This window comes from Chiloscyllium plagiosum, unplaced genomic scaffold (assembly GCF_037043375.1).
Source record: "Chiloscyllium plagiosum isolate Xiang-an unplaced genomic scaffold, Cpla_swu_hap1 HiC_scaffold_1, whole genome shotgun sequence".
NCBI classification, from domain to species: domain Eukaryota; kingdom Metazoa; phylum Chordata; class Chondrichthyes; order Orectolobiformes; family Hemiscylliidae; genus Chiloscyllium; species Chiloscyllium plagiosum.
The window spans coordinates 171,816,930-171,842,420 of record NW_028270139.1 but is presented as its reverse complement, the minus strand read 5'-3'; the positions used below and the strand labels follow the sequence as shown (position 1 = coordinate 171,842,420).

The following is a 25,491-nucleotide window of genomic DNA, read 5'->3' as shown; positions in this document are numbered from 1 at the left end:
TGAGGGAGTGAGTAATGGTGTGCATCTCTGTGAGGGAATATGTAATGATGTGTCTCTGTGTGAGGGAGTATGTAACGGTATGTCTCTCTGTGAGCAAGTATGTAATGGTGTGTCTCTCTATGAGGGTGTGTGTCACGGTGTGTCTCTATGTGAGGGAGTGTGTAATGGTGTGTCTGTATATGAGGGAGTTTGTAATGGCATGTCTCTCTGTGACGGAGTGTGTAACAGTGTGTCTTTCTGTGGGGGAGTGTGTAATGGTGTGTCTCTGTGTGAGGGGGTGTCTAATGGTGTGTCTCTGTGTGAGGGGGTGTGTTTTGATGTGTCTCTCTGTGAGACAGTGTGTAACGCTGTATCCATCTGTGAGGGAGTGTGTAATGGTGTGTCTGTGTCTGAGGGAGTGTACAATGGTGTGTCTTTCTGTGATGGAGTATGTAATGGTGTGTCGCTGTGTGAGGGTGTGTGTAATGGTGTTTCTGTGCGTGAGGGTGTGTGTAATGGTGTGTCTCTGTGTGAGGCTGTGTGTAATGGTGTGCCTGTGTGTAATGGTGTGTCTGTACGTGAGGGTGTGTGTAATGGTGTGTCTGTGCGTGAGGCAGTGTGTAATGGTGTGACCCTCTGTGTGAGGGAGTGTGTCATGGTGTGTGTGTGTGAGGGAGTGTGTAATGGTGTGTGTGTGTGAGAGGGAGTGTGTAATGGTGTGCCTCTGTATGAGGGAGTGTGTAATGGTGTGTGTGTGAGGGAGTGTATAATGGTGTGCCTCTGTATGAGGGAGTGTGTAATGGTGTGTGTGTGAGGGAGTGTATAATGGTGTGCCTCTGTATGAGGGAGTGTGTAATGGTGTGTGTGTGTGAGGGAGTGTATAATGGTGTGCCTCTGTATGAGGGAGTGTGTAATGGTGTGTGTGTGTGAGGGAGTGTATAATGGTGTGCCTCTGTATGAGGGAGTGTGTAATGGTGTGCCTGTGAGGGAGGCATGATGGTGTCAGTGACGTTTATGGAAGAGTATCTCAGTGTGATCTCCTCATTAATAGATTCCAACATTTTCCTTTTCATAAATGTTCAGCTAGTTTGGCCTGTACCTGACTGCTGTTTGTTTCCCTCCCTTCTTGAACAAAGATGTCACATTTATTCTTTTCCAGATTGTCTTGGAGAGACACAAGAGAGCAGGACGATAATTAGTGTTTATTTTTACTTTTGTTATAGTTCATTTGTTTCATCAGTCAAGGTCCTTTCCCTGGAGTGGGGAAGTCCAGAACTGGAGGGCCTATGTTTAGGGTGAGAGGGGAAGGATTTAAAAGTGACCCAAGAGAGTGTCATAAACTGACACAGAGGGTGGTACATATGTGGAATGAGCTGCCAGAGGAAGTGGTGGAGGCTGGTACAATTACAGCATTTAAAAGGCATCTGGATGGGTTTATGAATAGGAAGGGTTTAGAGCGATATGGGCCTAGTGCTGGCAAATAGGACTAGATTAATTTTAGGATATCTGGTCAGCATGCACAAGTTGGACCGAATGGTCTGTTTCTGTGCTGTACAGCTCCTGCTCCTCAAATGCTGCCTGACCTGCTGCGCTTTTCCAGTGCCACACTTTTGTCTCTGACTCAATGACAGTGAAAGGTTGACAAGTAAGAGGCTGGAAGAGCAAAGCAAGCAAGCCAGCCAACATCAGGAGATGGAGAATTTGATGTTTCTGGTGTAACCCTTCTTCAGGCCTGGAGCTGGGTGTTGGCTGGAGCTGCAGATAAAGGTGGTGGGGGGGTGGGCGCATGGTGGTGAAGTGAGGATAGGTGAAAACAAGTGGAAACTATTACCCGATTGGTCAATGAGAGGAATGAATCCAGTTGGTGGCTAGAAGGAGTGGAAGGGATGGGAAGGGACTGGGAAGGAAGTTGGGAGATGGGGAGGGAGGTTATTTGAAATTGAAGAACTCAATGTTGAATCCTCCGGGCTGTAGGCTGCCCAGGCGGAAGATGAGGTGTTATTCCTCCAATTTGAGGAGTGGTTCGTGGCAATGGCATCCCAGATGTCATCCTATTTCAAACAATGTGTCCCCCCCCCGCCACCCCACTCTGTCATCCAGACAGTCCTCCACTACACCGTCTCCATTCTCTGTTCCATTGCTCTAAACCCACCCCTCCTTCAAACCCAATAAAACAGAGTTCCCCCTTGACCTCACCCACCACCCCACCAGTCTTCGCATCCAATTGATCACTCTCGACAACATCTTCCCCTCCCCACCCCTCTCTGCCCTCCGCAAGAACCGTTCCCTCGAAAGTCCTTGGTTTGCGCCACTCTCCCCACCAAACCCCCCCACCCCTGATACCTTCCCTGCAACTAAAGCCTGCCAGTTGATGTGGAATATATGGAAGTTAATTTGCGGTTATTAGTTAAACTTGGTGGTGTAATGCATGTACAGGATCATATTACAGAGCTCCAGTAACAGATAATGGTAGTGCACTGTGATTGGCTAGTTAAATCACTGGTAGATGAGCTAATGCTAATGACGATGGTGGTATAATGTGATAGGTTAAGTGTAAAGTGTGACAGAAGATGATTAGCTTCGAAAAGACAAAGTAAGCCTGTATGATTGGTTATGTTAATGCTATCAGATAAGCATGGGAACTAGAAAGGAATAAAATGCTGAGGGGGTGGGCAATTGGGAAGCCATTTGCTAATTGCCACAGCTTTCCTTTGCAAATAAACGTTTAACTTCGTGAAGGATTTTCTGATCTCCTGGTAATTTTTCAGAATTTTGGGTGATTTTTCCACAATATACACCATCCCCCGCACCTCAATCCAGGGCCCCAAACAGCCCTTCCAGGTGAGACAGAGGTTTACCTGCCTCTCCTCCAACCTAATTTACTTCATTAGGTGCTCTTGATACGTTATTCTCTACATCGGGGAGACCAAATGTAAACTTAGGGAATGGTTCACTGAGTATCTCAGCTGGGCCACAGGGGCCGCCCATTTTCATTCCCCTTCCCACTCCCTTTCCGACATGACCATCCTTGGCCTCCTTCATTACCACGACGAACCAAATGGCAAGTTGTAGGAACAACACCTTACCTGCCACCTGGACAGCCTCCAGCCCAGAGAACTCAATATTGAGTTCTGTAATTTCAAATAACCTCCCTCTCCATTACAAGAATCTCAGGGAGTCCCTCTCCCACTGCAACTCCCAGGTCATCTATTCCTCATTTCCCCTGCCCCCACCTCATCCTAGTTTCAAACTTCCAGCTCCACACTGTCCCCCTGACCTGTCTGGACTTGTCCGACCTGCCTAGCTCCTTTTCCACCTATCCACTCCACCCTCTCCTCCCTGACCTATCACCTTCATCTCCTCCCCCACTCACCTATTGTACTCTATGCTACTTTCTCCCCACCCATACCCTCCTCTAGCTTATCTCTCCACGCTTCAGGCTCTCTGCCTTTATTCCTGATGAAGGGCTTTTGCCCGAAACGTCGATTTTGCTGCTCGTCGGATGCTGCCTGAATTTCTGTGCTCTTCCACCACCACTGATCCAGAATCCCTCCCCATTACCCCACTCCTTTCCCAGCCCCTCCCCCTCCCTTCCAATCCTCACTGCCTCCTACCAAATTCATTCCCCACAGTTCGTACCCTCTACCTGTCTTCACCTATCCCCAATGCACCACCCTGCCCCCACCACCCCTTTATCTGCACCCACCCTCTCGTCCTGAAAAAGGGTTATACCCAAAATGGCGAGTGGCTTGCTGTGTTCTTCCACCCTACTGCCTGTCTACCTTGGAGTCCAGCATCTGCAGTTTTTTTTGTTTCTATGACAGTGAAAAGCAAAGGAGAAACAAATTTGCTGATAGTATTTTACTGTCAAAGCAAATGACTATTGACTGAATTTTTTTTTCTTCTCTCTACAGATTGACACACCGACTAGCCATGAAAAATTGTGAGCTGCACCCATTGTGCTCAAGTCTCTGTGTTGCAATTCTCTGCACAAAATAAGATTCATTCTGAATGACTGTAATTTCCCAATGAAGTAGTAATTCACTAACAATTACAAAACCAATCAGAAATACACTTTGTTCAATTTGTTGAATTGTTATTTTACTTCATTGTAAATGATACAATTAATGTAATAATGCATTTACTATTTCAGTTAGGTGTTGCATAATGTAATTTACAATATCCCAACTAACTCCATCTGTACTCAGAGTTTTGAAGGATGCGGCAGCATTTGATTGAAATTTACAGAATACTGAGTGGCCTGGATACAAGGGAGATGGCAAAGATGTTTTCATGAGTAGGACCAAGGCAACAGCCTCAGGGTGAAGGGATAATCCTTTGGAACTAAGGTGAGGAGCAATTTCTTCAGTCAGAGGATGGGGAATCTGCTGAGCTCTTTGCTGCAGAGGGCTGTGAACACCAAGTCATTAGGTTCTTGATTAGTGGTGAAGAATGGTTTGAGAAGCCATGATTGAATGGTGGAGCAGAGTCAATGGGCTGAATGGCCTAATCTGCTCCTGTATTTTATGGTGTTAACTCTTCATAATTATTTCTCATATGGATAACAGTCCCTCCCAGTGAATCAACAAGGCCAAAATGGGAGAATAAGTGAACAGAGCACTGTATTACGGTACAGAGAGCCATTCAAATGGAGTGGGAAACAGGAACACAGTAGTGATAGGTACAATAAAATAAGGGGAGAAGTACACCAGTGAGCATGAGGTCCAAAGGCTGTGTTGCCTGTGCTGGGCCAAGGTTCAGATAATTTCCTCAGGACCAGAGAGGAGTTTCTTGTGGGCAGGAAGGGATCCCCTTGTCATTGTTCATTTTGGTGCCAACAACATTAATGAGACTCAAAAGACTTTGGGATCTAAATTTAGAAACAGAACCTCCATTTCAAGGATTGCTTCCTGAGCCATGGGCAAACTGGTACAGAGTAAATCAAGTTAAAGGGTTAAATGCGTGGTTCAAATACTTTTTTTATTCACTCATGAGATGTTGGTGTCACTGACAGGCCAGCTTTTATTGCCCATCCAAGTCCTCTTGAGAGATAGACAGTTTAGAGCCATAGTGTAAAGACAATCTCTCCATCAACATTAGCAAAACGCAGGAGCTGGTCATTGACTTCAGGAGGTGGGGTAGAGGGCAGGCCCCTGTCTGGATCTATAGGGCGGAGGTGGAGATGGCCGGGAGTAATGGTCACCAACAGTCTGTCCTGGTTCACCCACATCAACACGCCGGTGAAGAAAGCACAACAATGTCTCTGTTTCCTCAAGAGACTAAGGACATTCGGCGTGCTCACAAGGACTCGTCATTAATTTTTATAAATGCACCATAGAAAGCATCCTATCTGGGTGCATCACTGTTCTTCCCAATACTGTAAGAAACTGCAGAGAGTTGTGAACACAGCCCAGTCCATCACACAAACCAGCCTTCCATCTAGTGACTCCGTCTATATTTCTTGCTGCTTCAGGAAAGCAATCAACATCATCAAAGCCCCCTCCCACCCCGATTGTACTGCCTTCCACTCTCTTCCATCGGGCAGAGGATATAAAAGTTTGATCCAAATAGAATCAAGGTCAGAGGTCACATGACACCATGTTATTTGAAATCACAAGTTTTCAGAGTGTTGCCCCTTTCTTAGGTAAAGTCTGACTTCAGCTGATGAAGGAGCAGTGCTCTGAAAGCTTGTGATTTCATTTCAACCTGTTGGACTATAACCTGGTGTCATCTGAGTTCTGACCTTGTCCATCTCAGTCCAGCAGCGATATTGCCACATAACGGATTTAAGAAAAGCTTCTTCCCCATGTTATCAGACTTTTGAATGGTCCTCTCATCTATTTGAGTTGATCTTTCTCTGCATCTTCTCTGTAGCTGTAATGCGGTATTCTTCATTCTGTTCATTACTCTGATGTACCTACGTAAGGTGTGGTTTGCCTGGCTAGCACTCAAAACAATAGTTTCACTGTATAATGGTACATGTGGCAATCATAAATCAAATCCAAGAAGTTTGTAGTGAGCTGCCTTCTTGAAACACTGCAGTTCTTGTTCTGTATTTAGACTCACAATGCCATTCCAGGAGGAATTCCTGGACTTTGGCCGGGCAACAGTGAAGGAATAGCAGAACACTCAGTAAGATCAGTGGCTTGGAGGGAACTCACAGGTGGTGATGTTCCCATGTATTTGTTGCCATTCCACTTGCAAATGGGAATAGTTGTGACTTTGTGACTTTCTGTCTAAGAAGCCTTGTTAAATTTCTTCAGTGCATCTTATAGACAGTACCCCTGCCGCTGCTGAGCATCAGTGGTTCCAGACCTTTATTGAATTCAAATTTCACTCTATGGTGCAATTCAAACCCATATCCACACACCATTAGCTGGCACTCTAGTTATTAGTCCAATGACATTACACCCTCTGCCATCACCCATCCCATAAGATGTTTTCCAGTATTGGATAAATGGTTGTGGAGAATGAGGAATTGAAAGAAAACATCATTATGAAAAAGATTGTACTGGAGAGATTAATGATGCTGGAAGTTGGTGAATGTCCTGAGAGTTGAAGGTGGTGACGATAAACATATTCGATACATTGGTGATTATCTTCCAGAATTCTCAAGATTCTGAGATGAGTCCTGTAGATCGGAAGGTAACAAATAAGACCATAACACAGCAGCGGTCCCCTGCAACCGCAGATTGCGGTGGTTCACGGACTCCCAGCTCAACTGCTTGTTCTTTGGCACTGTGGAGTCCGTGGACCACGTATATATTCGGTGTGGGCGTTTGCACTCCCTTTTTGATTTTCTTAAAAACCTCCTCCTCTGCTTTTGGTTGCACTTCAGTCCCACGCTCCTGATCTACAGGAACCCGGTACGGAGGAGGGAAGGCAGGTCTGAAGACCTCCTCGTGGGTCTGCTCCTGGGCCTGGCCAAACTGGCCATCAACAGGTCCAGGCAGCGGGCCGTGGAAGGGGTCGTTAGGGCCGACTGCCTGCACCTCTTCCTCAGTTACGTTAGAGCCCGGGTGTCTCTGGAAAAGGAGCATGCCATGTCCACCAACACCCTGGAGTTGTTCAGGGAGAGGTGGGTGCCGCAGGGAGTGGAATGCATTATTTCCCCCTCCAACTCTATTTTGAGTTAATCCCTGCCCTCCCCTTCACTGTTTGATCACACAGCATTGCCCTTTGATGTGAAGGGCACTGCTTGTCACTGGCCACTCGGGTGTTTTCCTTTCTTCCTGGTGGTGGAAATTGAATAAAGATTCATACACCTTGTGTCTCTCACTGTGTCTCACACCTGCACACACAACATGGGTGCCGGGGAAAAAATAAGCACTACCGCAGTTAAGCAGTAGTGTGGGAGTTTTAAAATAAAATTTAAAAAAAGACCATAACACATAGAAGCAGAGCTTAGGCCATTCAGCCCATCGAGCTTGCTCCGCCATTCAATCATGGCTGATAGGTTTCTCAACCCCATTCTCCCGCTTTCTTCCTGTAACCCTTGATCCCTTGAAAATCAAGAGCCTATCTATCCCTATCTTAAATATATTCAATGACCTGCCCTCCACAGCCTTCCATGGCAATGAATTCCATAGATTCCCCACTCTCTGGCTGAAGAAGTTTCTCCTTATCCCCGTTCTAAAAGGTCTTCCCTTTAAGGCTGCGTCCTCGGGTCCTCGTCTCTCCGACCAATGGAAATATCTTCCCAACATCTACTCAGTCCAGGCCATTCAGTATTCTGTATGTTTAAAGAAGATGCTCCTTCATCCTTCTAAACTCCGTCGAGTTTAAACTCAGAGTCCTCACACATTCCTTAGATATTAAGCTTTTCATTCCTGGGACCATTCTTGTGAACTTCCTCTGGACATGCTCCAGGGCCAGCACATCCTTCCTGAGATATGGGCCCAAAACTGCACACAATATTCCTAATGTGGCCTGACCAATGAATGTCACCCCATTATCTAAGAAAGGACTGAGAGGGAACACAACCAGCTACAGGTCTGTTAGCCTTTCATCAGGAGGAGGGAAATGCTAGAAGGATGGGATAAATAGACACCTGATAATGATCTCATTGGGCACTGTCAGCATCAGCTTGTGATGAACTTTTGGGAGTTTTTTGAAGACATTATGAACAAACTTCAGAAAGGAGAGCTGATGAACATATTAGATTTCAAAAGGCTATTGGTAAAGTCCCCAAGGGAGACTGGTTAGGAAGGTACAAGTATAGGAGGTGAAATAACTCTTCAGAGATCAATATTCCATCACCCTTTATTTACAAACACATAGCTTTTGACAATAACACTGCTTCTCACTGAGTCAAGCATCCCAATATCTTTGACATTCACCCTTTTAGGGTGAGGACCCAGGGCTCCCTGATTAGACTAGATTAACAGCCACAATCAGGGATCTCAGCTTGCTGACCTTGTTACAATCACTACGTACCTCCCCCCTGAGTCACATTGGGCGATCTGATTCCTTTCAGACCTTCCTGGGGTATTTTAACACAAGTCAGGCTCCTCCAACTCGGAACTTGACACATGGCGTGAGTCATACAGGGGAGCTTGATTCTTGCCCTGGGAGCATCTCTGGAGACTTTCTCTCCCCCTTTCCAGAGGCAGGAGCATCAATGTGACAGCTTCTGTCATGTCCATCTCTGATTCAGTGGACTCAACAATGTTTGATGGAGAGGGTGAATCAACGGGTCTCTGAAGTATTTCTGAAGGACAGGTTTGTGAATTTGCAGCTTTCAAATGGTCCACATGCTTGTTCAGCATCTACCCAAACTTGATACATTACTGGTCCTGACCTCATGTCGACCATACCTTTTACTCAGGCACGGCCATTTCCATGATTCTTGCATCAAATCAAACTGTGCCTCTTGCTTGGCTGAATCTTGTGTCCAGCTTAGGCGTTCCTGATGCTGTTTCACAAACCAACCCCAGGTCCAGGAACATCAGACTTAACCTGGTACAGAGTGTTCTACTCATTAGCAACTCTGCTGGTGCTATCTCTGTGAGGTGGTCTTATAATCAAATAAGAACCATGACAGTGTTACGACATGGGTAAATCCCACTCACCTCCCCCCGCTCCCCCCCCCCCATCTACCCAGCCCCTCTAATTTAAACCAGCAACACAGAAAAAATTTACCCTGTGAGGTAATAGAATCATAGAGATGTACAGCATGCAAACAGACCCTTTGGTCCAACCCGTCCATGCCGACCAGATATCCCAACCCAATCCAGTCCCACCTGCTAGTACCCAGCCCATATCCCTCCAAATCCTTCCATTTCATATACCCATCCAAATGCCTCTTAAATGTTGCAATTGTACCAGCCTCCACTTCCTCTGGCAGCTCATTCCATACACGTACCACCCTCTGTGAAAACGTTTCCCCTTAGGTCTCTTTTATATTTTTCCCCTCTCACCCTAAACCTATGCCCTCTAGTTCTGGAGTCCCCAACACCAGGGAAAAGACTTTGCCTATTTCCCTATCCATGCCCCGCATAATTTTATAAACCTCTATAAGTCACCCCTCAGCCTCCGAAGCTCCAGAGAAAACAGTTCCAACCTGTTCAGCCTATAGGAAATCCTCCAACCCTGGCAACATCCTTGTAGTGAGTACTGCAGATGCTGAAGAGTCAGAGTCGACAAAATGTGATGCTGGAAAAACACAGCCAGTCGGGCAGCATCTGAGGAGCAGGAGAGTCGACCTTTCAGGCAGGACTCTTCATCAGTCCTGTTCTAGCATGAGCTGGGCTCTCTGCGTTCAAAAAGAGTTTAATTCTTGCTGTGATGGCCCTTATTGTCCACCATCAATACTGATTGTTTCAGTTTGAAAATGACCAGATCTTACTGTGTCCAAATCTGATATTGTCAGCTGTGACTGGCAGTGTGTCCAGAAAATTTAATGTCATGACTATGAATACTACCAATGATATATCTACAAATGGAAGGGGGCTCGATGCATCCACATTTGCTATTTGGCCTCCCAGACAGTGTTCTTATTTGTAATTATAAGCATTTAATATCGGAGCCCACCGCTGAATGTGCCCTGAAGCTATGGGCAATACTGCCTTCTCCTCTTCAAGCAGACCAAGTAGGGGATGATCGTGATTATTACGAATTTGCCCACAAAGGTATTGATGGAACTTCCTGATTTCAAATCTGACCGCCAATCCTCCTTTCTCTGTCTGGGTGTATTTATGATCTGCATTAGCCAAAGTCCTGGATGTGTAAATGTGGACATTGTTTTTGCCGGTCTGTCTATTTGCAGCCATTGTTTAGTCAGTCATGGTGCTGCTCTCACCTTGGTTTGGTCCCTTGTCCTGAGTGGCCTTAGCTATGAGAAATTCTGCTGTTTCCCACATGACTCATCTATAGATACCTGCTAACCAGTGTGCCAATGTAGTGTGCATTCATTCAAGTCCTGAGAACAATAACTCATTATTATATAGTTTTAGCAAGACCTCAACTTTGCCTGGAGTATGTTCACGCAGGCCATCTAGTGACTATTTTGTGTTCTGTATCTGATTGAGCAGCCTAGACTCTATATAAATCCGCGAAGTTACACTGGTCTGTTCTTAAGGAAAGGTGTGCTTCCCATGATATCATAGAACATAGAACATGGAACAGTACAGCACAGAACAGGCCCTTCAGCCCATGATGTTGTGCCGACCACTGATCCTCATGTATGCACCCTCAAATTTCTGTGACCATATGCATGTCCAGTAGTCTCTTAAATGTCCCCAATGATCTTGCTTCCACAACTGCTGCTGGCAACGCATTCCATGCTCTCACAACTCTCTGTGTAAAGAACCCACCTCTGACATCCCTTCTATACTTTCCTCCAACCAGCTTAAAACTATGACTCCTCATGTAACTCATTTCTGCCCTGGGAAATAGTCTCTGGCTATCGAATCTATCTATGCATCTCATTATCTTGAATACCTCAATTAGGACCCCTCTCCTCCTCCTTTTCTCCAATGAAAAACGTCCAAGCTCAGTCAACCTCTCTTCATAAGATAAGCCCTCCAGTCCAGGCAGCATCCTGGTAAACCTCCTCTGAACCCTCTCCAAAGCATCCACATCTTTCCTATAATAGGGCGACCAGAACTGGGCGCAGTATTCCAAGTGCGGTCTAACCAAAGTTTTATAGAGCTGCAACAAGATCTCACGACTCTTAAACTCAATCCCCCTGTTAATGAAAGCACAAACACCATATGCTTTCTTAACAACCCTGTCCACTTGGGTGGCCATTTTAAGGGATCTATGTACCTGCACACCAAGATCCCTCTGTTCCTCCACACTGCCAAGAATCCTATCCTTAATCCTGTACTCAGCTTTCAAATTCGACCTTCCAAAATGCATCACCTCGCATTTATCCAGGTTGAACTCCATCTGCCACCTCTCAGCCCATCTCTGCATCCTGTCAATGTCCCGCTGCAGCCTACAACAGCCCTCTATACTGTCAACGACACCTCCAACCTTTGTGTCATCTGCAAACTTGCTGACCCATCCTTCAATCCCCTCTTCCAAGTCATTGATAAAAATTACAAACAGTCGAGGCCCAAGGACAGAGCCCTGTGGAACACCACTCACCACAGACTTCCAGGCAGAATATTTTCCTTCTACTACCACTCTGTCAGTTTAAATCCTGTTCCTGTCTGCCTCCATGTCAGAACCAGCAGTCTACTTCTCTATGTCCTAGTTTACCACAGTTCTTCCATTTCTTATTGGGGCAATTCTTGGCAAAGTGCCCATCTTTCTTGCCCATGAAACACACTCGCTCCTTTAGCCATTTCGGACAGGCTCCCTGTCCACATGTGCTCCTTGTAACAACTGCTGCTGGTTCCTTTGTAATCCTTTGGTTATTTTCTACCTTCGTAGCCCAATGAAGTATTTCCTTAGTTATTTCTGACCTGAACCAGAGGGCCAGCCAATTCTGTATCCAGACAGCTAAGTTCCCCTGTATCCCATTCCTCCTGACCTTCCGAATGAGCCTACCATGGGGAACCTTATCAAATGCCTTGCTGAAGTCCATATACACCACATCCACAGCTCGACCCTCATCAACTTTTCTAGTCACATCCTCAAAGAACTCGATAAGGTTTGTGAGGCATGACCTGCCCCTCACAAAGCCGTGTTGACTGCATTTAATCAAGCCACACTCTTCCAGATGGTCATAAATCCTTTCTAATACCTTGCAGACGACAGATGTGAGACTTACTGGTCTGTAATTGCCGGGGATTTCCCTATTTCCTTTCTTGAAGAGAGGAATTACATTTGCCTCTCTCCAGTCCTCAGGTACGACTCCAGTGGAGAGCGAGGATGCAAGATCTTCGCAAGTGGCGAAGCAATTGCGTTTCTCATTTCCCAAAGCAGCCGAGGACAAATCTGGTCCGGGCCTGGCGACTTGTCAATCTTAATGTTTGACAAAAGTTTCAGCACATCAGCTTCCTCTATCTCTATCCATTCCAGCATGCACACCTGCTCTTCAAAGGTTTCATTCACTACAAAGTTTGTTTCTTTCGTAAAGACAGAAGCAAAAACTCATTTAGGGCTTCCCCTGCCTCCTCAGACTCCACACACAAGTTCCCTATGCTATCCCTGATCGGCCCTACTCTTTCTTTGACCATTCTCTTATTCCTCACATAAGTGTAAAATGCCTTTGTGTTCTCCCTAATCCGTTCTGCCAAGCCTTTCTCGTGCCCCTGCCGGCTCTCCTCAGACCATTTTTCAGCTCCTTCCTCGCCTGCCTGTAATCCTCTAGAGCTGAGCTTGACCCTAGCTTCCTCCACCTTATGTAAGCTACCTTCTTCCTTTTGACGAGAAGCTCCACCGCTCTCGTCATCCAAGGTTCCTTTATCTTACCCCTTCTTGCCTGTCTCAGAGGAACATATTTATTCATCGTTTGCAACAACTGTTCCTTAAACAGTCTCCACATGTCTATAGTGCCTTTACCATGGAACAATTACTCCCAATCCATGCTTCCTAACTTGTGTCTAATCGCATCATAATTTCCTCTTCCCCAATTAAATATCCTCCCATTTTGCCTAATCCTCTCCTTCTCCATAGCTATGTAGAATGTGAGGCAGTTGTGGTCACTATCACCAAAATGTTCTCCCACCACAAGATCTGATACCTGCCCCTTTATCATGCAATAAAGTTTGTCAATATTCAAGGTCTGAGTCCGGGTATTTTCTTCAACAATCTGGTGTGAGTTGGTAGGAGCCCTTATTTATGATTTCCTGAATGAACCTAAACTAAAAAGCGCTGCCTGTGTGATTCTAACCTGAGTCAACAGGCTGATCCCAAGTTCGGGAAAGACACTAAGACAAGGCGGGAGTGGAAACATTGCTGCTGTAAGACGGAAATCATTTGGCGGTGACCTTGAGGGACTGACAATGGTGCCAGTGTTTGTGTTGTTTGTCTTTGTGTGTTTTTTTGTTCATTTCTCCACAGGTCGTAGATCTCTGCTTCGAAAGTGAGGAAGCAACGATGGGGTTAACAACCTCTAAATGTAAGAAAGTGGACCAGCCCCATGGACAAGTAAGCCATGTCCTGCTAAGAAGGACCAGCCACCCCCATTTGCCCCCTTGAGAAAGATGCAGAAGCACCACAGTAAATAACTTCAATGCAAAAGTAAGGTAGGAGACCCTCTGGTTCAGGTCAGAAATAACTAAGGAAATACTTCATTGGGCTACGAAGGTAGAAAATAACCAAAGGATTACAAAGGAACCAGCAGCAGTTGTTACAAGGAGCACATGTGGACAGGGAGCCTGTCCGAAATGGCTAAAGGAGCGAGTGTGTTTCATGGGCAAGAAAGATGGGCACTTTGCCAAGAATTGCCCCAATAAGAAATGGAAGAACTGTGGTAAACTAGGACATAGAGAAGTAGACTGCTGGTTCTGACATGGAGGCAGACAGGAACAGGATTTAAACTGACAGAGTAATCTCCAGCCAGTTGCCAATGGCAACCATAGTGAGCACACTCCAACCTAATTTACAGCAGATATATTTAAAGAAGTTGAGAAAGGCCATCAGCCCCCTAATAATAAAAATCACCGTCAGCTGCCTGAAAACCTTTCGTTTTCTGGATCCCCACCTTCTGCCCCACTACCTTATAATCTTTCAGTATCCTAAAGTTCACTCAAAAAGTTCCTGGACCACACAGAAGTTTCATTAACCTCTTTATTTTAGCTTACAGACCTCTGTGGATAGCATACAAGCAGCACAGTTTGTCGCCCTCAAATCTCTCAACCCATACTTTTCACGTGAGTCATAAACAGATAAGCAGTGCAGTTAACAACACTCCATTGAATAGAGGAAGCAGCCCAAACCCCAGACACAGCCTTCAGTTTGTGCAGACAAACACATTTTAAAATTTATAGTACATTGTTATTTCAGCAAAACCTTTAGCTATTGCTTCCCCCTCTTTTCTGAAATAACCCCACCTCATTTCCTCACATTTCCATCATTTTAACCAGCTTCAGGTAGTGAAAGGTGTGATGAAGATTGGATATCAGAGAACAACATCACCAGTTTGTTTTGAGGAAAGTGTTTCAATCTCAAGTATTAATGTTTCTCAGCATTTCAATCAGAGGGGCTTTGAATCAGTGTCAAATTGCCCTGCCCTACCTGACTGTTTCTAATGAAGGATACAAATGTATTGGTTTAGTGAGTTATGCACTTACATTTTCTGCTGAAGGAATTTAAACCCCAAGACCGTGCAGATCCCATCTCCACGCAGATTGCCCGCTTAGGACAGAAGTTTTGTGTACGTTGTTTTCCCTCATCTGAAGATACGACCTTTACCTTCACCCTCGCCCTCCTGTGACAGCCCCTTATTGTTCAATAATGTGCCACCTTCATTATGGGCACGGCACTCCAATGCTAAAGGCCAAGTTATATCGGCTGCACCTCATACGGTCCCTGTGAAATGTGGGGCCATCGTCCTCTTTATTAGACGGTATAATTTGTCACCCGCTGCCAACAAAGGTATAAAACCAGTTATTGACTCCTCCTACAGCAAGGCAGCCTGCTGCCGACCACTAGCCCATGCAACACTCCCATCTCTCCCTATCCCTAAGCCAGAAAAACTGGGGCGGTGGAGATTTGTGCAGGACTTGAGGGTATTAACTATTACCATTAGTAACTACCATTATTCTCCCCTGCTCCCACATGGTGGCAGACACCAGTGCCATCTTTACTATCATCTCAGCTACTGTCCCTTGTTTTTCTGGCACTGACCTGTGCCCGGCCTTTTTCTCCATTAAATTGTCACCGGACAGCCAGTTCTTTTTCGCTTTTACTTAAGGTGACCACAAATATAGATGGATACATCTTCCCCAGGGGTACACGGAGAGCCCGACTGTATTTGCCTCCGCAGTACACCAGACCCTGAAAGCCCACCACCTGCCATGTAGGAGCACCTTGGTTCAGTATGCTAATGGCCTCTGGTTCACCTGATGCCTGCATGTATGACATTGTTGAAACCAAACCAAAGGAGTAGCCATGGGCACCCGCATGGGCCCCAGCTATTGCCTGCCTCTTCGTCAGATATGTGGAACAGTCCATCTTCCACAGCTACACTGGCACCACCCCCCACCTTTTCCTCCGCTACATCGATGACTGTATTGGCGCTACCTCGTGCTCCCACGAGGCGGTTGAACAGTTCATCCACTTTACCAACACCTTCCACCCCGACCTCAAATTTACCTGGACTGTCTCAGACCCCTCCCTCCCCTTCCGAGACCTCTCCATTTCGAGCTCGGGTGACCGACTCAACACGGACATTTACTATAAACCGACCGACTCCCACTGCTACCTAGATTACACCTCCTCCCACTCTGCCCCCTGTAAAAACGCCATCCCATATTCCCAATTCCTTCGTCTCCGCCGCATCTGCTCCCAGGAGGACCAGTTCCAAAACCGAACAACCCAGATGGCCTCCTTCTTCAAAGACCGCAATTTCCCCCCCGACGTGGTCGACGATGCTCTCCACCACATCTCTTCCACTTCCCGCTCCTCCGTCCTTGAACCCCGCCCCTCTAATCGCCACCAGGACAGAACCCCACTGGTCCTCACCTACCACCCCACCAACCGGGCCGAAGGGCCTGTTTCCACACTGTAATGTAATCTAATCTAAAAAAAAATCTAATCTAACTAATAAGGGGTAAATGTAGGGGTAAGGGTGGGTTTCGCTTCGGCGGGTCGGTGTGGACTTGTTGGGCCGAAGGGCCTGTTTCCACACTGTAATGTAATCTAATCTAATCAACCTCCAGATACATCGTATCATCCTTCGTCATTTCTGCTATCTCCAAACAGACCCCACCACCAGGGATATATTTCCCTCCCCTCCCCTATCAGCGTTCCGGAGAAACCACTCCCTCCGCGACTCCCTCGTCAGGCCCACACCCCCCACCAAACCAACCTCCACTCCCGGCACCTTCTCCTGCAACCGCAAGAAATGCAAAACATGCGCCCACACCTCCTCCCCCACCTCTCTCCAAGGCACCAAGGGACACTTCCATATCTGCCACAAATTCACCTGCACCTCCACACACATCATTTACTGCATCCGCTGCACCCGATGTGGCCTCCTCTATATTGGAGAGATAGGCCGCCTACTTGCGGAACGTCTCAGAGAACACCTCTGGGACACCCGGACCAACCAACCCAACCGCCCCGTGGCTCAACACTTCAACTCCCCCTCCCACTCCACCAAGGACATGCAGGTCCTTGGCCTCCTCCATAGCCAGACCCTTACCACATGACGCCTGGAGGAAGAGCGCCTCATCTTCCGCCTAGGAACCCTCCAGCCACAAGGGATGAATGTAGATTTCTCATTTCCCCTCCCCCCACCTTATCTCAGTCCCAACCCCTGGATTCAGCACCGCCCTCTTGACCTGCAATCTTCTTCCCGACCTCTCCGCCTCCAGCCCCTCTCCAGCCTATCACCCTCACCCTCACCTCCTTCCACCTATCGTATTCCCAGCGCCCCTCCCCCAAATTCCCCCACCCCCACCCCACCCCTACCTTTTATCTCACCCCACTTGGCACACCAGCCTCATTCCTGAAGAAGGGCTTCTACTTGAAATGTTGATTCTCTTGCTCCTCGGATGCTGCCTGACTTGCTGCGCTTTTCCAGCACCACACTTTTCAACTCTGGTCTCCAGCCTCTGCAGTCCTCACTTTCTCCTGTATGACACTGTTGCATTGCTCGGCTAACTGACTCAGGAAGGACATAAGGACTCTGTTGAAAAGATGCAGCTTTGCTTAAAGACAGTACAATGATTGGGCTACAATCTTTCACGCAGTCTCAGAGCACCGTCTCAGGATCACATCGCAGCCATCATTAATCTCTCTGCTCCCACTACACAAACTGAGCTTTTGTCCTTTTTGAGCATGGTGAATTACTGCAGACATTAGATATCAGACTATTGAGCTATCGATGTGCCTTCCTGCCCAACATCCTTGCCAACCAGCCGACCCAGGTGAACTGGACCCCTGAAATACCACAAACCTTTAAGGAACTTAAATGGTGCTTAACCTCAGCACCTGCTCTGGGCATCCCCGATTACACACAGCGATTTCAGTTTTATGTTAATGAAAAGGAGGGATTGGCATCCAGCATTCTATCACAAATGCGTGGGGATCTCCGGCACCCTGTAGCCTTCTACTTTGTACAGTTCATACCTGCTGTAAGGGTGTTTACACATTGTGGCAGCTGCCCCTATACTGGTAGAAAAGTCCACCCCTATTGCACTCAATTATCCTTGTACAGTTTTAGTTCCTCATTCGGTTTCCCTGCTGATTAATTCCACAGTGACTCCACATTTTACAGCATCAAGGGGAACTGGCTAAGAAGTCATCTTACTTTCTTGCACTAATCTTACACTTCAGCATGTCCTTGCTTTAAACCCTGCCACCCTTCTCCATTATATAAGATTCCCCAGTAGAGCATTATAATTGTGTGCATGTAGTCCAGCAAGTTGTCATTCTGAGCCCTGACCTCTCTGAGACTCCATTAGACAACCCAGACATGATCTTTTTCAGAGACAGCTCCTCTTTTTGGCCCTAGCTGACTGCGCGATATGCACACCTTTGAAACCCATGAATCTGTTACGCTGCCGGAAGGGACCTCTGTTTGCCCTGACCAGAGCCTGTATTCTTGCTGGCAATAGGCCCCTTAATATTTATACTGACTCTAGATCTGCCTTTGGAGTGGGACATGATTTTGGAACCTTGTGGGAACACAGAGGATTGATTACCTCTTCTAGAAGGCCCATCAACAATCTTTCACAGGCTATTGTGCTTCCCTCCACCATAGCTGCCCATACCACCGCTGAAACATTCCCCACAGGGAAATACAATGCTAGAACAGTGGTCAAATGCCGCATGTAGGATGTGATCCCTAGGTTTGGAATTCCAAGGAGCATTAACAGTGACAGAGGCACTCACTTTACCACAGCAGTCACAGAGTATGTTAGTAAAGCACTAGACATTGGGTGGAAATATCATATTCCCTATCAGCCACAGTCCTCAGGCATTCTGCAAAGATCACACAGGACATGGGCCTACCTTGCCCAGAAGCCCTACCCTCAGCTCTGCATACCATAAGAAACCAGGTCATCAGAACAACAGGACTTACCCTATTTGAGGTCCTGATGGGAAGACCAATGCCCATGGGGGCAAGATCTCCTAAATTCCCTGTGGATATGCATTACTCTTGACGCATTGCTCTTCTGGGCTATGTCAAAGCACTCTGTAAGACCTGTAACCCCCATGATTGGGTAAAGGAGGCCATTCTCACACTTAATGATGACCCAATGATGACCCCTTCCAACCTGGGGATGATGTCATGATAAAATCATTGGAAAAGAATTCTCTTTCTCCTAGGTGGAAAGGCCCGTACCTGGTCCTCCTGATAACCCAGACAGCTGTCAAGCTTGAGGGAAAACCTTGTGGACGCATGGAATCCGCTGCAAGAGAATGCCATCCCCAGAGGGACACAAGCAGAAAACGCTGAGTAATCAGCCGCAATATATGGAGAGTGACCGCTATTTCAGTCTCTGTGCTCCTCATTGCCTCCTTCACACTGACTGGGCATGAGGGGAACAGGGAAGATGGGATTATGAACTCTGTCACAAGGAAGTTGCATGTCAATACTTTTCTTTACATGACCTACATTTACACCCAGAAGGTTAACACTCCATCTGCGACCATATTCCCGTACACACTAAGGCAGGATCACCCTGAGACCATTCCATTTAATGAATCCGAAACAGCTGAATGGTGGTTGGAACAAAATAGCTCCTCCGATATGTCTACCTGAGGGGAGGTAGATTTGACTGGGAGTTTCACAACTCTTTTATATGAGGCCCTGATGGGACCATTTATACCGCCAACCTTGGGAGTCCGCAGGTTACAATATGGAAAAGTATAAGAGTTGGTTCCAACCTCACTACAATCTCTCACATACACCCCCAGCTCTGTTCCTCACTAATACCACAGGAAAGGGTACACCCATGGGAACCATCTGTTCTAAAAGCAGCCAAACGTCAGGGTGAAATGCTGGGACCAGTAAATGTATCCATTCCCTGTCTGCGTGCTGATCCATTTGTTGATTTTCCCAACAAGAGCACTACAAGTGCCAAGTTCACATCTCTTTGGACTGGAACTCAGACCAATTACTTGAGAAGTTACAATAGCACTTACTTCATCTACGGCCACAAAACCTATCCCTTGTTGCCAGCCTCCTGAACTGCAATACCCTATCATGGAGAGCCTTACTGAACTCCACATACACCACATCAATTACTTTTCCCTCATCCACCTGTTTGGTTACCTTCTCAAAGAAGTCAATAAGGTTTGTGAGGCACGACCTACCCATCACAAAACCATGTTGACTATCCCTAATCAACTTATTCCTTTCTAGATGATTATAAATCCCATGTCTTATAACACTTTCAAAACACTTTACCCACAACCGAAGTAAGGTTGTCTCTACTCCCCTTCTTGAACAAGGGCACAACATTTGCTATCTGGCACTATTCCTGTAAACAAAAACGACATAAAAATCAAAGCCAAAGGCTCGGCAATACCCTCCCTGGTTTCCCAAGAGTCCGAGGATAAATCCTATCCAACCCAGAGGATTTATCTATTTTTACACTTTCCAGAATTGCTAACAACTCCTCCTTCTGCACCTCAATTCCAACTAGTCTAGTAGCCTGTAACTCAGTAGTGACCATATTGTCTTTTTCTAATGTGAATACTGCTGAAAAGTATTCATTTAGTGTTTCCCCTATCTCCTCTGACTCACACACAACTTCCCACTACTATGCTTGATTGGCCCTAATTTTACTCTCGTCATTCTTTTATTTCTGATATACCTATAGAAAGCCTTATGGTTTTCCTTGATCCTGTCCGCCAATGACTTCTCATATGCACACTTGGTTCTTTTAGGTCTAAAGATAGAGCTAAGAAGAGCCAGTAGGGGACATGAGAAGTCATTGGCATGTAAGGTCAAGGAAAACGCTAAATCTTTCTATAGGCATGTCAGGAATAAAAGAATGACGAGAGTAAGATTAGAGCCTGTCAAGGACAGTAATGGGAAGTTGTGCGTGGAGCCTGTAGAGATAGGAGAGGCACTAAATGAATATTTTTCGCCAGTATTCGCACAGGAAAAAGACAATGTTTTTAACAAGAATACTGAGATACAGTCTACTGGATTAGACGGGATTGAGGTTCATATGGAGGAGGTGTTAATAATTCCGGAAAGTATGAAAATAGATAAGTCCTTTGAGCTGGCTGGGATTTATCTGAGGATTCTCTGGGAGCAGATTTCAGAGCCTTTGGCTTTGATCTTTATGTTGTCATTGTCCACAGGAATAGTGACAGAAGACTGAAGGATAGCAAATGTGGTTCCCCTGTTCAAGCAGGGGAGTAGAGACAACCCTAGTAATTATAGACCAGTGAGCCTTACTTCAGGTGTGGGGAAAGTGTTGGAAAAGGTTATAAGAAATAGGATTTATAATCATCTAGAAAGGAATAATTTGATTGGTTTTGTGAAGGGTTGGTTGTGCCTCACAAACCTCATTGAGTTCTTTGAGATGGCGACCAAACAGGTGGATGAGGGTAAAGCAGTTGATTGGTGTATATAGATTTCAGTAAGGCGTTTGATAAGATTCCCCACAGTAGGTATTGCACAAAATACAGAGGCGTGGGATTGAGGGGGATTTAGCGGTTTGGATCAATAATTGGCCAGCTGAAAGAAGACAGAGGGTGGTGATTGATGAGAAATATTCAAGTTATTAGTGGGGTATCACAAGGATCTGTTTTGGGTTCACTGTTGTTTGTCATTTACATAAATGACCTGGATGAGAGCGTAGAAGGATGGGTTAGCAAATTTGCAGATGACACTAAGGTGTGTAGAGATGTGAATAGTGATGAAGGATGTTATAGGTTACAGAGGGACATAGATAAGCTGCAGAGCTGGGTTGAGAGGTGGCAAATGGAGTTTAATGTAGAAAAGTGTGAGGTGATTCACTTTGGAAGGAGTGACAGGAATGCAGATTACTGGGCTAAGATTCTTTGAGCAAGGGGATCTCGGTGTCCAGGTACATAAATCCTTGAATGTTACCACCCAGTTTGATAGGGTTGGTAAGAAGGCATACGTAATGTTAGCTTTTATTGGGAGAGAGATTGAGTTTAGTAACCATGAGATCATGCTGCAGATATACACAACTCTGGTGTGACCGCACATGGAGTATTGCAGACAGTTCTGGTCACCGCATTATAGGAAGAATGTGGAAGCATTGGAAAGAGTTCAGATGAGATTTACTCAGATGTTGCCTGGTGTGGAGGGAAGGAATTAAGAGGAAAGGCTGAGGGACTTGAGGCTGTTTTTGTTATAGACAAAAAGGTTGAGAGGTGATTTAGTTAAGACATATAAGATAATCAGAGGGTAAGATAGGGTGGACAGTGAGAGCCTTTTTCCTCGGATGGTGATGGCTAACACAAGGGGACATAGCTTTAAATTGAGGGGTGATAGATATAGGACAGATGTCAGAGATAGTTTCTTTACAGTAGTAAATAGTAGTAGACTCGCCAACTTTAAGGGCATTTACATGCTCATTGGACAGGCATATGGATGAGAATGGAATAGTGTTGTATAGATGGGCTTCAGATTGGTTCCACATGAGGGCTGAAGGGCCTGTGCTGCGCTGTAATTTTCCATGTCTATGTTCTTAACTCTCTTTTTTGGTCCTTGCTGGCTAACTTCGAACACTCAAGCACCCTAACTGAGCCTTCACACTCATTTTTATATCAGCCACCTTCGTCCTCTTCATAAGAGATTCAACTTCTTTCATAAACCACGCCTCCCTCATTTGACAACTTCTTCTTTGCCTGGGAGATACATATTTATCAAGGACACGCAGTAGCTGTTACTTGAATAAGCTTCATGTTTCAATTGTGTCCATCCCCTGCAGTTTCCTCCCCCCTCCTATGCATCCTAAATCTTGCCTGATCACATCATAATTGCCTTTCTCCCAGCTATAACTCTTGTGCTGCAGTGTATGCCTGTCCCTTTTGATCACTAAAGTAAACATAACCAAATTGTGGTCACTATCACCAAAGTGCTCACCAACCTCCAAATCTGACACCTGGCCTGGTTCATTACCCAGTACCAAATCTAATGTGGCTTCGTCCCTTGTTGGCTTGTCTACAAACTGTGTCAGGAAACCATCCTGCACACATTGGACAAAATTGATCCATCTAAAGTACTCGAACTATAGCTTTTCCAGTCAATACTAGGAAAGTTAAAGACTCCGTAATAGCTCCCCTGTTACTCTTCCTCCTATCCAGAATCATCTTTGCTATCCTTTCATTTCCATCTCTGGACCTATTTGGAGGCCTATAGTAAACTCCCAACAGAGTGACCTCTCCTTTCCTGTTTCTAATCTCAGGAGAAAGTGAGGACTGCAGATGCTGGAGATCAGAGCTTAAAAATGTGTTGCTGGAAAAGTGCAGCAGGTCATTCCTGAAGAAGGGCTTATGCCCGAAATGTCGATTCTCCTGCTCCTTTGATGCTGCCTGACCTGCTGCGCTTTTCCAGCAACACATTTTTTAGCTGTTTCTAACCTCAGCCCATACTACCTCAGTAGATGAGTCCTCATCAAATGGCCTTCCTGCCAATACTGTCCTTGACTAGCAATGCTGCACCTCTCCGTCTTTACCACCACCTCCCCCTCTTTTACCACCTTCTCTGTTCTCACTGAAACATCTGGAACCTACAACAACCATTCCTCTCCCTGCCTTTTGGCTTGGCCCCTTGCCCTTGCTTATGAGAGGGTCTGTTGTTTCCCACATAATTCATGAACTGATTATCTGTGGACAGATCCTAATCAGCGTGCAAATGTATTGTGCATTGATTCAAGTCCTGAGAATAATACCTCATTAATATGTAGTTTAGGCAAGATCTCAACTCTGCCTGGATTATGTTCACATAGGCCATCTAGTGACTATTTTGTGGTTCTGTGTCTGATTGAGTAACTGTCAGCCTGGACTCTATATAAATCCGCGGTGATCACAAGTCCTTTGGTGTTACACCAGTCCATTTTTAAGGAAGGATGTGCAATAAAGTTTGCCAATACTCAGGGTTTGAGTCCGGGTCGTTTCTTCAATAATAAGCTGTTGGGCATTCCTCTCCATATTGCCACCTATGAGCTAATACCACCCTGATGCTGTACAGGGACGCATTGCAGGTCAGTATCAGATCTTTCTTGGGATATAGTGTGCCAATACCTTAAAGGTTTAGTACTGGGTAATGAGCCTGGCCTGGCCAGGTATTAGATTTGGAATTAGGTGAGCACTTTGGAGATAGCGATCACAATTCTGTCAGGTTTACTTTAGGAAAGGGATAGGTGTACTCCACCGATCAACAGTTACAGCTGCGGGAAGGGAAATTACGATGCAATTAGGAAAGATTTAGGAAGCGTAGAATGGAGAAGGAAACTGCAGGGGATGAGCACATTAGAAATGTGGAGCTTATTCAAGGAAAAGCTCCTGTGTGTCCTAGATAAGTATGTACCTGTCAGGCAGGGAGGAAGATATAGAACGCGTGAGCCATGGTTTACTAGGGAAGCGGAATCCCTGGTCAAGAGGAAGAAGAAGGCTTATGTTAGGACAAAATGTGAAAACTCAGGGCGCTTGAGGGTCACAAGGAAGTCAGAAAAGACCTAAAAAGAGAGCTCAGAAGAGCCAGGAGGGGACATGAGAAGTTGTTGGCGGATAGGATCAGGGTTAACCCTAAGGCTTTCCATAGGTATGTCAGGAATAAAAGAATGATGAGAGTAAGATTAGGGCCAATCAAGGATAATAGTGGGAAGTTGTGTGTGGAGTCAGAGGAGATAGGGGAAGTACTAAATAAATATTTTTTGATAGTGTTCACTATAGAAAATGAAAATATTAGCCAGGAAGATAAAGAGATACTTGCATCTACACGAGAAGAGATTGAGGTTCACAAGGAAGAAGTATTAGAAATACTGCAGAGTCTGAAAATAGACAAGTCCCCTGGGCCGGATGGGATCTATCCTAGGATCCTCTGGGAAGCAAGGGAAGAGACTGCCGAGCTTTTGACATTGATCTTCAAATCATCATTGTCTACAGGAATAGTGCCTGAGGACTGAGGATAGCAAATGTGGGTCCCTTGTTCAAAAAGGGTAGGAGAGACAACCCTGGTAATTATAGAACATAGAACATAGAACACAGAAGAATACAGCGCAGTACAGGCCCTTTGGCCCTCGATGTTGCGCCGATCCAAGCCCACCTAACCTATACTAACCCACTATCCTCCATATACCTATCCAATGCCCGCTTAAATGCCCATAAAGAGGGAGAGTCCACCACTGCTACTGGCAGGGCATTCCATGAACTTACGACTCGCTGAGTGAAGAACCTACCCCTAACTTCAGTCCTATATCTACCCCCCCTTAATTTAAAGCTATGCCCCCTTATAATACCCGACTCCATACGCGGGAAAAGGTTCACACTGTCAACCCTATCTAACCCCCTAATCATCTTGTACACCTCAATCAAGTCACCCCTAAACCTTCTTTTCTCTAATGAAAACAGCCCCAAGTGTCTCAGTCTTTCCTCATACGATCTTCCTTCCATACCAGGCAACATCCTGGTAAACCTCCTCTGCACCCGTTCCAGTGCCTCCACGTCCTTCCTATAGTATGGCGACCAAAACTGCACACAATACTCCAGATGCGGCCGCACCAGAGTCTTATACAACTGCATCATGACCTCAGGACTCCGGAACTCAAGTCCTCTACCAATAAAAGCCAGTACGCCATATGCCTTCCTCACCGCACTATTTACCTGGGTGGCAACTTTCAGAGATCTGTGTACATGGACACCAAGATCCCTCTGCTCTTCCACACTACCAAGTATCCGACCATTAGCCCAGTACCCCATCTTTTTGTTATTCTTCCCAAAGTGAATCACCTC

General features: G+C 45.9%; 1 protein-coding gene across 1 annotated transcript in view; it reads left to right on the top strand.

Annotated features, from left to right (window-relative positions):
- Positions 1-18,927, top strand: part of LOC122546170 (disintegrin and metalloproteinase domain-containing protein 12-like) — a 467,862-nt gene extending 448,935 nt beyond the window's left edge. Inside the window, exons 20-21 of the mRNA XM_087986005.1 lie at positions 13,435-13,521; positions 18,874-18,927. Of these exons, the coding sequence (XP_087842131.1) occupies positions 13,435-13,521; positions 18,874-18,927 (141 nt within the window). The remainder of the gene's footprint in view (positions 1-13,434; positions 13,522-18,873) is intronic.
- The last annotated feature ends 6,564 nt before the right edge of the window (positions 18,928-25,491 follow it).